Genomic DNA, 14,968 nt, shown 5'->3' with positions numbered 1-14,968 from the left:
TAGGGCTGGGGTGTAGCTCAGAGGTAGAAGGTAGAATACCCCTAGATTCAATCCCAAGTACTGGAAAAAAAAAATATATATATATACACACACACATATATATATAATATGTTTTTAGAGGGGGCCTTTTATACTAGTTAAATAAATAAAATAATGTTCTAATTGAAGAAGTTAAGGAAGAAATTATAAGTAAAAGAATTCCATAATTTCTATGATTTCTATGATTCTTAGAAATGAGTTATTATTAATAATTTAATATACTAGACTTTTAATGAAACAATTATGATGCATGTAAAATAGCTGGTTCATTTTCACATTCAACAAATGTTAAATGAGTCCTTACAGTATTCAAAACTCTAAATTAGCTAGGCATGGTGGCGCATGCTTGTAATTCCCCGCGCTTGGGAGGCAGAGACAGGAGGATTGCAGGGGTTCAAAGCCAGCCCTGCTGGCTTAAGAGACCCTGTTTCCAAAAATAAAATAGGTCTGGGAGTATAGCCCGGAGGTAGAAGGACTTCCAGGAACCCCAGTACCACAAAAAAAAAAAAAAAAAAAAAAAACTCTAAACTAGCCCAGCATGATGGCACAGGCTTTGAATCCCAGTACTTGGGAGGCTGAGACAGGAGGATCACAAGTTTACAGATAGCCTCAGCAATTTAGGTCCTCTGCAACTTAGTGGCACCCCGTTTCAAAATAAAAAATAAAGTAGGGCTGGGAGTGCAGCTCAGGGGAAGTATGCCCCTGAGTAGTTCAATCCCAGCACCATACACACACACACACACACACACACACACACACACACACACAGAGTCTCTATACTAAACACTATGTACACACAACTGACATGATTTCTGCTTTCATGAACTGAAGCCTAAAGGTGACAGAGGCCTAGATTAGGGGATTAGTCTGAAATGGTAAGAAGTTATCCAAAATTGGTATATAGTAAATGCTGAGTCAAGCGCATTTACAGATGGAATGAATCTAAGGTACAAGAGTAGAGGATACAAGAATGACTCAAGTTTTTAGTCTTTAGATGACTAGACATTGAACATTCCAATTTAAACAAATTTTTACATAACATTTCAAATCAACTGGCCAGAGAATCTCTTATACACAATTTGTTTAGCCTTTTGAGGACTTGATTTATTCAAGAACAAATAAAGTGACCAGCACATATAAACCATTAATGGGCCAGGCGTAGTGGCGCACGCTTGTAATCCCAGCATTTGGGAGGCTGAGACGGAAGGATCACGGTTCGCAGACAGCCTCAGCTACTTAGTGAGGCCTTCTGCAACTCAGTGAGACCAGGTTTCAAAATAAAGAATAAAAATTAAGGCAGGGGCTGTAGCTTGGAGGTTGAATGCCTCTGGGTTCCATCCCCAGACCCAAAAAAAAAAAAAAATTAAGGGTTTAATAGGTGACAAGCTCATCAAAGCATTAGAGCTATTCAGATAGTTCAGTAGGTAAGATATTAATCTTTTAACTTAAGATTCTTTGGTTCAAGTCTGCATAATACTTCTTAATTTCTCCCTTTCAACTATTATATAGACTCCTAGAAGTCATATATTCTATCTTTTAAGCATGTGCATCCCTAATATATAACAGGAACTCAAGCAATGTTTTGATAATGATAGTGAAGTACGAAAAATGACAAGATAAAACTTAATGTAAAACATCTTATAATAATTATGAGTCTTGGTCATTGACTTTCTATGCCATAGTAACATAAGGAAGGATAAAAATATCAATGACAGAGTAATTTTAACTCATATCCTAATGAGTCTCACTGTGATTCTAATTTGCATTTTCCTGATGACTAGTGATGTCAAGCATCTTTTCTTATACTTAAGGAAATTTGCTTATCTTGGTCATTTGCTTATCTTCTTTGAAGAAATATCTATTAAGGTCCTTTATCCAGTTTGTAATTGGTATTTTGTTTGTTTTTCATTGTTTAATACAAATATCTTTTTGTTTGATACTAGGGATTGAACCCAGGGGTATTCTACCTCTGAAGTATACCCTCAGCCCTGTTTTTTTTTTTTTTTTAGTATTTTGAAACAGGGTCTCAGCCAAGCATGGTGGTACATGCTTGTAATCCCTGTACTTGGAAGGCTGAGACAGAAGAGTCATAGGTTCACAGCCAGCCTCAGCAATTTAGTGAGGCCTTGCACAACTTAGTGAGATCCTATTTCAAAATAAAGATTTTTAAAAATAGGTCAAGGGATGTAGCTCGGAGGTAGAATGCCCCTGAGTTCAATCCCCAGAACTGCAAAAGCAAACAAACAAACAAACAACAACAAAACCAAAAACAGAGTATCACTGAGTTGTCAAGGGCCTCACTAAATTGCACAGGCTGGCCTCAAACATGCAATGCCCTTGTCTCAGTCCCTCAAGTACCGGGATTTAACAGATATATGCCACCATGCCCAACTACAAATATCTTTTTTAAATCTGACTTTTGTAAAATATCTGAGTATCTTAGCAATAATGTATAATGATTAAAAATATGTTTACTCAACATTTCTCCAAACAGTTGAAAGAACTTTTAATTTTTCATATAAAAAATGTTACATAAATATGCTGCGATATTTTATAAGAAAAGTGGGATAATCTTACCTACAGTCTTGGTTGTTAATTAACAATTCAAGGTTTTGAGCTGATGATGAATCTATCATGGCTGTCTGTTCACTACCCTGGAAACAAATCTTTAGCGATTTTGGTGCATAAACTGAATTTTGAATAAATTCAACATATTTTAATAAAGCTGCAACAGCTGCAAGACAGTAATACCTGTAAGGTGACCAATGACAAAAGATATGTCTTTAGAATGAAAGTAAAAGTATTTCTATAGAAGGAAACATTGTTTCATCTTAATATTAGCAAAACGATATATTTACATTTCTTAAGTCAAAGGCAAAAGGAATAATGAATATGCATGATTTTTGAAAACTAAGTAAATAGCCTCTAATCCATAAAGACTGAATAAAAACAGAATTTGTGAAGTCTGTTATTGGACTCCAATAAATTACTTGTTAGAAGACAACATTCAATGGTAATTTGTGTCAATTTTTTTATATACTGAAATAATGTTGGAAAAGCCTGAAATTTTGTAGTCAAGAGGTCCCAGTGTATAGCAATGTATATTATGATCTTGGTGAAAACAAACAGCATGATTGTGTGAATAAACAGGTGATATAACTGGTTCAAAAAAGTATCCATGTATCATATTCTAAGAATTTTTTAATTGGTACATTATACTCTCATATCATAATATAAATCATGTTGACAATGGCATACATTCACACAACATTTGGTGCCCTCCCAACCCATTTCCCTCCCTTCCAATACCAAGTGTCCAAATGGACAATGGTACATTCACATGTATACACATATTTGATGGTACTATTTCCATTAATGAACCTCAGTCTTCTTCCTCCCCTACCATTCTTCTCTGGCTCCACTGAGGATCTTCTCCATTATCTGGAGTCTCTCTGGTATCCCAATCACTCCCTAGCTCATGTATATTAGAGAAAACATATGACCCTTAACTTTTTGTTCTTGGCTAATCTCACTTAACATGAGGTTCTCCAGGTCTTTCCATCTTTTCTTACAAATGATGCAATTTTGTTCTTCTTTATTGCTGAGTAGAATTCCATTTTGTGTATTTCCCATAATTTTGTAATCCATCTGTTGATGGACACTTAGATTTGTTCCATAGTTTGGCTATTGTGAATTATGCTGCTATGAACATGGGTACGCATATATTACTGCAGTTTCCAGGTTTCAACCCCTTTGGAAAGATACCCAGTAATGGTATAGCATATTGTATGGTGGATCCATTCCCAGTTTTATAAGGAATGTCCACACTGATCTCCATAATGACTGAACTAGTTTGCACTCCCACCAATAATGTAGAAGCGTTCTTATTTCCCCACATCCTTGCCAACATTTATTGTTATTTGACTTCTTGAAGATTGCTATTCTGATTGGGGTTAGATGGAATCTCAGTGTAGTTTTGATTTGCATCTCCCTGATTGCTAATGATGTTGAACATTTTTTCATGTATCTATTGGCCATTTGTATCTCTTCTTTCGTGAAGTATATTAAATTCAGTTGTTCATTTCCTGATTGGGTTATTTGTTTTTCCAAAATCTAAAAAGAAAGCCTACAAAATGGGAGAAGATCTTTACCCGCTATCCCTCTGATAGAGGGCTAATATCCAGAATATATTCTAAGAATTTTCTGCTCCATAAGTATCTCTGTCTCATGATGTATCTTTTTTAGCAGTAAAGGTATGAAATAACAGCTTCAACTTCATTTCACTTCTGAGTCCTCATGTTAACTATAGCTTCTTTAGTTTTTCACTCCAAAGTACAGTGATCAACAAGCATTAGGACATTAGATTATGACTAATTTGAAGAGATTCCATATAACTTAAATGAGTAACATATGCCTTGTACACAAACTTTACTATTTTACTACATCAGTAAGTATTGAATATATATTATGAGCCAGGCAATTTACTAGATGGTAGAGATAATGTGGAGAACAAAACAGACAAAAGTCCCTGTCCCTGTGGAACTCATATTGGAGATTTACTACTTTCCTCAAGTCATAACTTACTTGGACTGAACCTCCATTAGGACAGTACTGAATTCTGCTGTGCAAAACTGTTCAATGTACTCTAATCCTTTAGTTTCATTGAAGTATTTCCTTTGAATAGTTGTGAAATTAACATTCTGAAAAGAAGTTTTAATTTCAAAATAAAATGTTAAACACCATGCACTTGCTCAAAACTGCTTTCTTAAACACTTATTTGGTATTTTCTTAAATATTGTATAAAGTTTACTTTTATTTTTATTATTTATTTATTTATTTATTTATTTATTTATTTATTTATTTTGTGGTACTGGGGATAGAACCCAGGAGCATTCTACCTCCAAGTACACCCCCCAGCCCTATTTTTTTTCCTTTATTTTGAAACAGAGTCTCACTGAGTTGCAAAGGGCCTCACTAAGTACATGAGGCTGTTCTCAAATTGTGACCCTCCTGTCTCAGCCTTCCAAATGCTTGGATTACAATCATGCATCACTATGCCTAGCTATAAAGTTTATTTTTAATGTTTACCATATTGAAATTAAAAGTTTTCTTAATTATTAAGAAAATAATAGTTAAATTTCTTGCTATGTAGATTATAATATAGCTCATTATATTCTATAAGTATAATATAATGTAGCTCTTACTAGATATTACTTTCATAAAATTTAACTAAATATATTAGGTATGATAATAAAATATAGGGCTGGGGTGTCAGTAGTAGAATTCCTGTTTAGCATGCACAAAGCATTAGGTTCAATCTCTAGCATCCCCTCAAAGAAATATAAATAAGAACATGAAAAATCTCTGCTTTCCAGTAATTTTATTATAAAGCAACAACATAAGACAGGTTTTACACTCAATTTTCCAACTACCATAATTGAGAAATGGTATACTCTTATAATATGCTAATTGAGAAGATAAAAACTCTAAATCTACCTACTGAATTATGAAATGTTATTTATATGAGGTAAAATTTAATTTACTTAGAATGAAGAGAACAAAATAATGGGACTTTTAAAAGAGCAAAAGTTAAAAAGCATAAAAATGTACAGCAAAGGTTTACTTAGTAATGAAAAAAAGTAACAGATAAGAAAAGTATTATAATAATAATGGGCTGAGAAAGAGCTGCTAGGACTGAAGAAGAAATCATGAACAGGCAGGGAATGCATATGCCAAGATTGTTTTAAAGGTATCTCATTTAATGTTCACAATAACCCTATAATATAAATCTTATGGATTTCAATTTCCCTGTAAAATTCTGAAAAGTCAAATAACTTTTCTAATGTACAATTCAAAGTTAAATTACTTTAACTATGAAGTTCATGTTCCTTCCATTTCATATTGCTTCTGATTTAATGAAAGTCTTTTATGGTAAGTGTAGTAATCATAACAATAGTGATGATAATAATACTGATTTTCCCTCTGCAAGTAATTTTTTTTACCTCAGGCACTTCTATGACTTGCTCCCTCACTCCATTCAGGAATTTTTCCAAATGTAACCTTATATAAAATATCAATTCTCTAGGAATAGGTACTATATTGTCCCTAATTTACTGAAGAAAAAAACTGAAGCTTAAAGAGGTTGAGTAACCTGCATAAGTTCACTGAGAGTCAGGATTTGAAACTAGCAGAGTTTGGCTCCTCCATTCTTAAGCACTATGCTATGCTGCCATCTTGAATATACTGAATATATTTCATTTGCTTTTGGAGGTCCTATCTACTTCACATTCCATGTGATTCTGGTAAGCCTGTCAATTACAGTACTATGTATTTAAAGCAAAAAGGCACATGATCTAGGAGAAATCAATCATAATGTCTATCTCCAAAAACAGTGATTAGTCTAAATGAGAAAATGAACAAAGTGGGACCAGCCAGCATCTTCCTTGAAATTCAAATCTGGACACCTGAGGAAAGAAGTTTTTCTCTTCTGGTTTGGCTAAGCTGAGATGACATTAACCTGCAGTCATCAGGATTCATCTTCCTAGACTTCACAGAGGTAACCTCAGTAGAAAAGAGATTGGAGCTGAAGACAGTGGCAAAGATTTGCTCCTTCCTTGATCAAACTCTAGCCAGGCTCTTCTGATCTCTATTCTCAACTAGGCCTTAACCCTGGCCTATATATACTTGAACTAAGTACTGAAATAAATACTTAGTTCAATAAATACTTGAAATACTGTTAGAAATTGCTCAAGTAAGCCAGGTGTGGTGGCGCACGCTTGTAATCCCAGCATTTGGGAGGCTGAGATAGGGGGACCACGGTTCGTAGACATCCTCAGCTACTTAGTGAGGCCCTTTGCAACTCAGTGAGACCCAGTTTCAAAATAAAGAATAAAAAATAGGGCATGGGGTGTAGCTTGGAGGTCAAATGCCCTGGATTCCATCACCCAACCCACAAAAAAAAAAAAGAAAAAAAGAAAGAAAAAACTCAAGTACACATCCCTAGGATAATGCTAGTCTTTCTAAAAGTGCCAGCCTAAGAAAACTCAAGACAAAAAAAAATTTAATGCTTATTTCAGCGAACACCTAAAGATAGAGTCCCTATATCCATTTTCTTCATGAGGGAAAAAGCCTAACTTCAATTAACTATCAGTTAACGTACTCAGGTAGTTTCACATGGACCAACCCCACTTTCCTGCTCCCTAAAATTTTTCATTTCCCTGACTCTACTGAGCCTCTGCTCATCCCTCTCCCTTGTCCCTCATTCTTTCTTTAAAAAATGCAGCTGCCTCTATACAAAGTGAAGTTGAGTTCAGCTTGCACTGCACTCTTTTTCCTATTGCAATAGTATATTTCTGGTTAAAAATCTGTCCTTATCATTTTAACTAGTGCCAGATTTGTCTATGTTTGACAGCAGGAATAGGATCTATCCAACCACTGACTTTCCAATTAGATAAGCCAATCATTTTTGCTTAAGCTCTTAAGAATTCCTGCTATTGAGACTTAGAAAATCTAATCAGAACAACAACAACAAAAGTTGGAAAGGAATAAATTAGGATAATGAAAAAGTGAAAGAGAACAGGTAAAGAAATGTTTAAAATAGAGAGAAAAGATTTAGAATAGAGACCATTTTTGGCTAAGAGTCAAAAACAACTAAGTTACATAGGCTCTCTAAGAGTACCACAAACAATTCTATATGGTGACAGATGCTGAATGTGCTAAGAAAGAAAAGAAAAAAAAGAAACTCATTGAACTCTAAATCTCAGATTGGTTCCAGATGTGTTAAGGTAAGGTTCAAAACATAACAGAAAATTAAATATTCTAAAATAATTTGCACTCCTCAGGATTCATTTCAAGTACAATGCTGCGTACTTTCCTTGGAACCACATCCTCATTCTACAAAACGGGAGATTTAGTAGAGGGAAAAGATAACTGTATGGTAGCAAGGTCCTGAGTGAGGAGCAAAGCATTTTTACTATAGGTTCCACAGCATTTACATGTTAGTCCATAGTTGGAGGCTAGAGTAACAGGTTAATTGTATGGCAATACATGCTACCGGGAGAAGCTGAAACAATTCTGAAACACAGACCAAGTTCTTCTGCCTACAGAAAAAAAAAAGCCCTGCTAAGGCCTCGTCCTCTAAAGAGATGAGACCTTCAGTTTCAACTGGTCTGAAAGCACAGTAACTAGTTTCCAGGAAGCTACACCTAAGAAAAATGATGTTTTCTTAAAAGAGAAACCTCCGAGAAAGGTCTTCTTACCTAAAATATACTTTATTTCGCTTAAAGTAAATCAAGGGTGTCAAAGTGAACAAGTGTATTCTCTACTATTTTTATTAACTGTTTTGGTAGTCCCTTAGATTAGAATTTGCATTTATTGACTACTTGGGATTCTAAACATAGTTACTCAAATTTTTGCTCTTTATAATAGTATAAAATGAATTTTAAACAGTTGAATGTTATTTGTGAGAATAAAAATTATTTACCTTGAAATTTTCTGTGATCAGAGTAAACAACTTGGTTGAATTCCCCACAACACAAGCAGTATTTGACATTATTATTTCCAAAGGTGATAAAATTTTGAGTTTAGTTATTACCTAAAATTTTTGGAATAAAATAGTTCTTAAATGTAAACTTAGGTTGACTCTAAAATCAAGAGTTTCATATTTTTCTAAGAACTAAGTACTTAAAATTAACTTATAGATAGCAAAATTATAATGGTTCTAATTACATATTTAAATTTAAGCATATTTCTAAAGGCAATATATTAAATATATATATCCTTATACAAACACAAATATAGAATATTACCATAAGCTGGGTATGGTCTGCTGACTATTCATATATTTGTATGGTTGCATTATTTTGTTTTTGTTTTGTTTGTTTGTTTGTTTGTGTGTGTATGCCTGTTTGATTGTTCTATTCCCAACCCTTCTCCCAAGCTTCTTCCCCTGTATATACCTACTCTCTTCTCTTCATCTCTTTTCTTTTTTCCCCTTTTTTCTCTCTTCTTTTTTCTTCTTTGTCTTGTATTAAATCCAATTAATACAAATAAACTAAAAACTCTACATTGGTTACTAGAATACTACAAAATATTCACTATCTCTAATCTCTACTATAGCCTACCTTACCGAACTCATACTCTCATTCTATTTGATCCTGTTTGTGGCTTTACCCTATTCCTCCATTTATGACTTCACTTCCCTCCTCACTCAACCTTCACTGTTGAATACAACAGAACTTGCCCTTGGATATACCAGTTGACACCTAGAGACTGAGAGAAGTCTGCCAAAATCAACAGATACAAACTTCTGAAATCATGAGAAGAAGGAATAAAAAGGAAGGAATGAGCTCCCACAACCCCACAATAATAGAACCTGTTTCACAGAGGCTCCCTGAAGAGGATATAGGTCCAACACTGCAACACACAGGCACAGGTAAAAACTTTCTCAACAAGATCCCAAAGGCATAAGAAACTAAAAGCAGATCAATATGTGAGATTGCCTTAAACTGAAGAGCTTCTGTACAGCAAAGGAAACTATCAAGAACCTCAACCAAGAACCAACAGAATGGGAGATTTTTGCCACCTATTCCTCCGATAGAGGACTAATATCTAGACTATACAGAGAAATAAAGAAACTCAGTACTAAGAAAAAATAACCCAATCAAAAAATGGACAAGGGAACTTAAAAGACACTTCACAAAAGAAGAAATTGAAAATGGCCAATAAATGCATGAAAAAATGCTTAACATCATTAGTAATCAGAGGGATGCAAATCAATACTACTCTGAGGTTTCACCTAACTCCAATTAGGATGGCAATCATTCAAAACACAAACAACAACAAATGCTGGCAAGGATGTTGAGAAATAGGAACTCTAATACACTGTTGGTGGGATTGCAAATTAGTGCAACCACTTTGGAAAACTGTATGGAGGATCATCAGAAGAATGGGAATGAACATACCATATGATCCAGAAATACCACTTCTGGGTATCTACCCAAAAGAATGGAGACCAAACTACCAAACTAATGCATGTGTATCTATGTTCATAGCTGCACCATTCACAATTGCCAAACTATGGAACCAGCCAAGATGTCCATCAACAGATGAATGAATTACAAAAATATGGGATATGTAAAAAATGAAATTTTACTCAGCCATAAAGGAAAACAAAATTACACCATTTACAGGGAAATGGGTGGAACTGGAGAACATTATGCTAAGTTATATTAGTCAGTCACAGAAATCGGATTCTCTCCCTAATAGGTGAAAGCTAGGGAGAAAATGGATCATAGGTAGAATTCTAGATGAAGAAGGACATACTATAGATGAACAAAGAAGGTGACCTGAGGGGATGGGAGGTGGTAAGAAGGAAATGCTCTAATGTTCATGATGTTCATTAACAAACATATCGAAGTCAATCACTAAGCCAAATATAAGAAGGAGGATAGGGGGTGGAATGGGATGGGAATTAGGTAAAGGCTAATTGGGTGATGTGTGCATGTATGCCTCCACTATCTTGTACTCCATTAAGAAGTATGACTACAGAGCACCAATAAAAAGTTAAAAAAAAATAGAATGAGGGGGGAATGGGAAGAAGAGGGGAAAGGGAGAAACCACCAAGTACTGTGTGCATATATGTCAATGCCAATATAAATTACATTATGCCATGAGACTACAATGCACCAATAAAAGTATATGTAAGAAACTAATTAGAAAAGCACTAACTTGGAGATCTGCATCCTGAATGCTGAATCAACCATTTTCTAGGATTATTAATACTTACTTTTGCATAAGTTGTATTGTCGGCAAACTGTGATAATATAATCTGTGGGCTTTTTAAGTCAATACTTGCCATTCCTATTTCACCTCTGGCAAGTCCTCTCCCTTCTACCACAGCTACAATAACTGATGGGGAGTATGAGGAAACTGCAGAAGAGGATGTTGCTGTTGAAAATTTTGTAAATAAAGAACATTATTAAGTATGTTAACTTTTATTTATTTATTTATTTATTTATTTATTTATTTATTTATTTATTTATTTTTGGTGGTACTGGCGGTAGAACTCAGAGGCCTTCTACTTCTGGCTATACTCCCAGACCCATTTTATGCTTTATTTGGAAACAGGGTCTCACTAAGTTGTTGAGAGCCTCACTAAGTAGCTGGGGCTGACTTCGAACCTGTGCGATCCTCCTGTCTCAGCCTCCCAAGCGCAGAGATTACAGGCATGCGCCACCACACCCGGCTCAGTATGTTAACTTTTAAATGATGAACATTATTAATAATAATTTCTAGTACCTTCACTTAAGACCTCAAAGTCCCAAACCTAGCTATTTTAATACTCAAGGTTGTATCAAATTGAACTCTACTATGATATATAATTATAATACACTATAAAAAGTATAAATTAAAAAATAATATCCAAGGAAATTATCTTTTCTAATAAAAATAACTATGTCATCCAAACCAAATAAAAATCTTAATTCTCAAAGTCATTTGTAAAAACTTAGCTTCATATTTAGGATAAATTTCATATTGTATTTTGATTGGATATAGGATGTCTCCTGAAGAGCTCATGTATTAATGTTCAGAGTTAATTTGTGAGGGCTGTGATCTCATCAGTAGATAAATTCACTGTAATGGATTTTCTGGGTAGTAACCTAAGTAGGTGGGTTCCTGGAGGTGTGACCTTAGGGATTATGCTTCTTAATCTCTGAATCCCTGTTTGATCTCTTGCTTCCAGCCCTTGCTCTCTTCCTCTCTGCTTCCCACCACCACACTCTTAGCTCCATAGCCCTGGCTTGACAAGGACTAATCCACAAAATCTCCAAAGAACTGTGAGCAAATAAATCTTCCTTCCTCTAAGTTGTGTAATCAGTTGATTTGAATTGCAGCAGTAAAAATTTTGATTGAGACACACTGGTTTTTGTTTTTTTTTGTTTTGTTTTGTTTTGTTTTGTTTTTTGCAATAGAACCATAAAAGGAATATTGAATTTGGGATTAAAAAAAAAAAAACAGATCATGCCGGGTATGGTGGCGCACGCCTGTAATCCCCATGCTTGGGAGGTGGAGACAGAAGGATCGCACAGGTTCGAAGCCAGCCGTGCTGGCTTAAGAGACCATTTCCAAATAAAAATAATATAAAGTACATCTGGGAGTGTAGCCCAGAGGTAGAAGGACTTCCAGAAACCCCAGTATCATAAAAATAAAAAAATAAAAAATAAATAAAAATAACCCAGATCATTTACCTTAGTCTACAATTCAAAAGTGATATGAATTTGGACAGACTATTTCATCATAAATGATCATAAATCACAAAATATAATAACTATCCTGTCTTATTCAAGAGCTGACTGAAAGGATCAAATGGATCAAATGGAAGTATATATTTTATGCATTGTGCATATTATTCTTTATACATTGCACAAAGAATACAGGTCATATAACTATTGAAACTTCTATACTGTTGGTGGGAGTGCAAACTAGTTCAGCCGCTATGGCGATCAGTGTGGAGATTCTTTAGAAAACTAGAAATAGATCTACTACATGATTTGGCTATACCACTACTGGGTATCTTTCCAAAGCAGTTGAAATCAGAGAACTACAGTAATATATGCATACCCATGCTCATAGCAGCACAATTCACAATAGCCAAACTATGGAACCAACCTAGGTATCCATCAACAGATAAATGGATTACAAATTTATGAGAAAATACACACAACTGAATTCTACACAGCAAAAAAGAACAAAATTATATAATTTGCAAGAAGATAGAAAGACCAAGAGAACCTCATGTTAAATGAGATTAGCCAAGCATAGAGAGTTAAGGGTCATATGTTTTCTCTAAAATGCTGGAGCTAGGGAGTATTTGGGATTCCAGAAGGACTCCAGATAAAGAAGGAGAAACCTCAATGGAGCCAGGCAGGAAGGGGAGGGGAGGAGTAAGACTGAGGTGCATTAACAGAAATAGTACCATCAACTATGTGTGTTCATGTGAATATACCATTGTCAATCTGGACACTTGGTATTAGAAGGGAGGAAAAAGGGGAAGGGGGACATCAAGTACTGTGTGCATGCATGCCATTCTCAACATGATTTACATTATTATGTGAGACTATAATGCACCAATAAAAATAAAAATAACCCATTCATAGTTTTTAAAAATCATACTAAAACTATCTAAAATTTTATTTTCAGAAAAACAAAATGGGCCGGGCATGGTGGCGCACGCTTGTAATTCCCTCGCTTGGGAGGCAGAGACAGGAGGATCACGCAGGTTTGAAGCCAGCCTCACTGGCTTAAGGGACCCTGTTTCCAATTAAAAATATAAAATGGGTCTGGGAGTATATCCCAGAGGTAGAAGGGCTTCCAGGAACCCAAGTACCACCAAAGAAAAGAGAAAAACAAAACAAAAAATGATTTTTATTCCCTTTAATATAATTTCTTTTTACTCCCTCCTTTTCCATTCTGATCTAGATTCCTTCTTTTCTAATTTTTTATATTCTAATGATCACAAAAAAACAAACAAAAACAAAAAACCCCAATATTATGAGGACCAACTTTCAGATTTAAATAAATGTTATATAAGAAAGATATTTCTCTTTACTTTTTGTAAATAATGTAAAAACAAAAAGTATCAGGGAGCCTCCCCAAAATTTTACTGAGTTATAATTACATAGCATAAACCAAGCCTAGTGGTATACACTTGTAATCCCAATATTTGGGAGGCTTAGACAGGAAGATCAGAGGTTTCTGGCCAGCCACAAATAATTAATGAGGCCTTCTACAACTTAGTGAGACCTTGTTTCAAAATAAAGAATAAAAAATAGGGTTAGGGGTATAGTTCAGAGGTAGAATGCCCCAGGGTTCAATCCCCAGTAATGCAGAAATTAATAATAATAGTAATAATCCTAAACTGTGTAGCTTTATTAACCTACCTTGAAATTATAAATAGGGGTCAATTGACATACTTATCTTTCAATAACCCATATAAGTCATAGATAACTTTAAATAAACTTAACCACCCTAATTTATAATTTACAGAACTCTAAGTTTCCAAACATTGTCAAGATTAATCTTTCACTCATTTTACCTGAATATCCTATGTGTGGTGTCCAACTTTTATAACCTGATCTCTGAGGATTACCAGCAGACAATGGAGTTTTAAGTATCTGAGGATGATTAGTATCTTGTGCAGAAGATGAGCTTGTACCGAAAGTAAAATTTGATGCAATTGTGTTTGCGGCATAAGATCTCTTGTTTCCGAAGTCTGAATCTAAATTTGAAAAATTAAGTATAATTCATAAAGAATAGAATCATGCAATGGTATATTAATATATACCTTTATCATATCCACTTTCTATAAAGCTTCATGTTGATAATAATTTTTAAATATAACAAATTATGGCAATTCAATGACACTATGTATAAATAATCTTATGCTAAAATGACTTTTGCTTCCACAAGTTCTCTTAGGCTACTCTTAATTAAAATCATAAATCACCTTCTAATCTTCAAATACACCAGATATATCTAAGTTGTATAGTAATTAGTAGACCTCTTTCCTTCCATTGACTTCCTGATTGAAATCCTCTCTTCACATGCAAATAATATAAAAATAAAATTCAAATTTCAAATTCGACTTCGGTTCCTTTTTAGGTACTTAACCTATTTTCCTTATTTCCAGTATTTTCATAAAAACCAAATCAATACACATAAACAGGCTTGCACGGTGTCCCAAATCATCAAAGTTTAAGTAAAACAAAATTAGGGTTCTTTTCTCATAAATCCTTTAATTTCCATGACAATTCTTTTTTTTTTTCTTTTTTTGTGGTACTGGGGTTCCTGGAAGCCCTCCTACCTCTGGGCTACACTCCCAGACCTATTTTTACATTTTTATTTGGAAACAGGGTCTCCTAAGCCAGCG

At 34.5% G+C, this 14,968-nt stretch overlaps 1 protein-coding gene across 1 annotated transcript in view; it reads right to left on the bottom strand.

Moving 5' to 3' along the window:
- MSH4 (mutS homolog 4) overlaps positions 1-14,968 on the bottom strand; it is a gene marked incomplete at both ends in the record, with an annotated part of 63,877 nt that overhangs the window by 45,264 nt on the left and 3,645 nt on the right. The window contains 5 exon segments of the mRNA XM_080690372.1: positions 2,617-2,790; positions 4,624-4,739; positions 8,522-8,632; positions 10,826-10,986; positions 14,135-14,311. Coding sequence (XP_080546498.1) covers positions 2,617-2,790; positions 4,624-4,739; positions 8,522-8,632; positions 10,826-10,986; positions 14,135-14,311 — 739 coding nt within the window.

This window comes from Muscardinus avellanarius, assembly GCF_963383645.1.
Source record: "Muscardinus avellanarius genome assembly, chromosome: 3".
NCBI lineage: Eukaryota > Metazoa > Chordata > Mammalia > Rodentia > Gliridae > Muscardinus > Muscardinus avellanarius.
The sequence above is the reverse complement of the archived record's forward strand: the minus strand, read 5'-3'. Positions and strand labels throughout refer to the sequence as shown.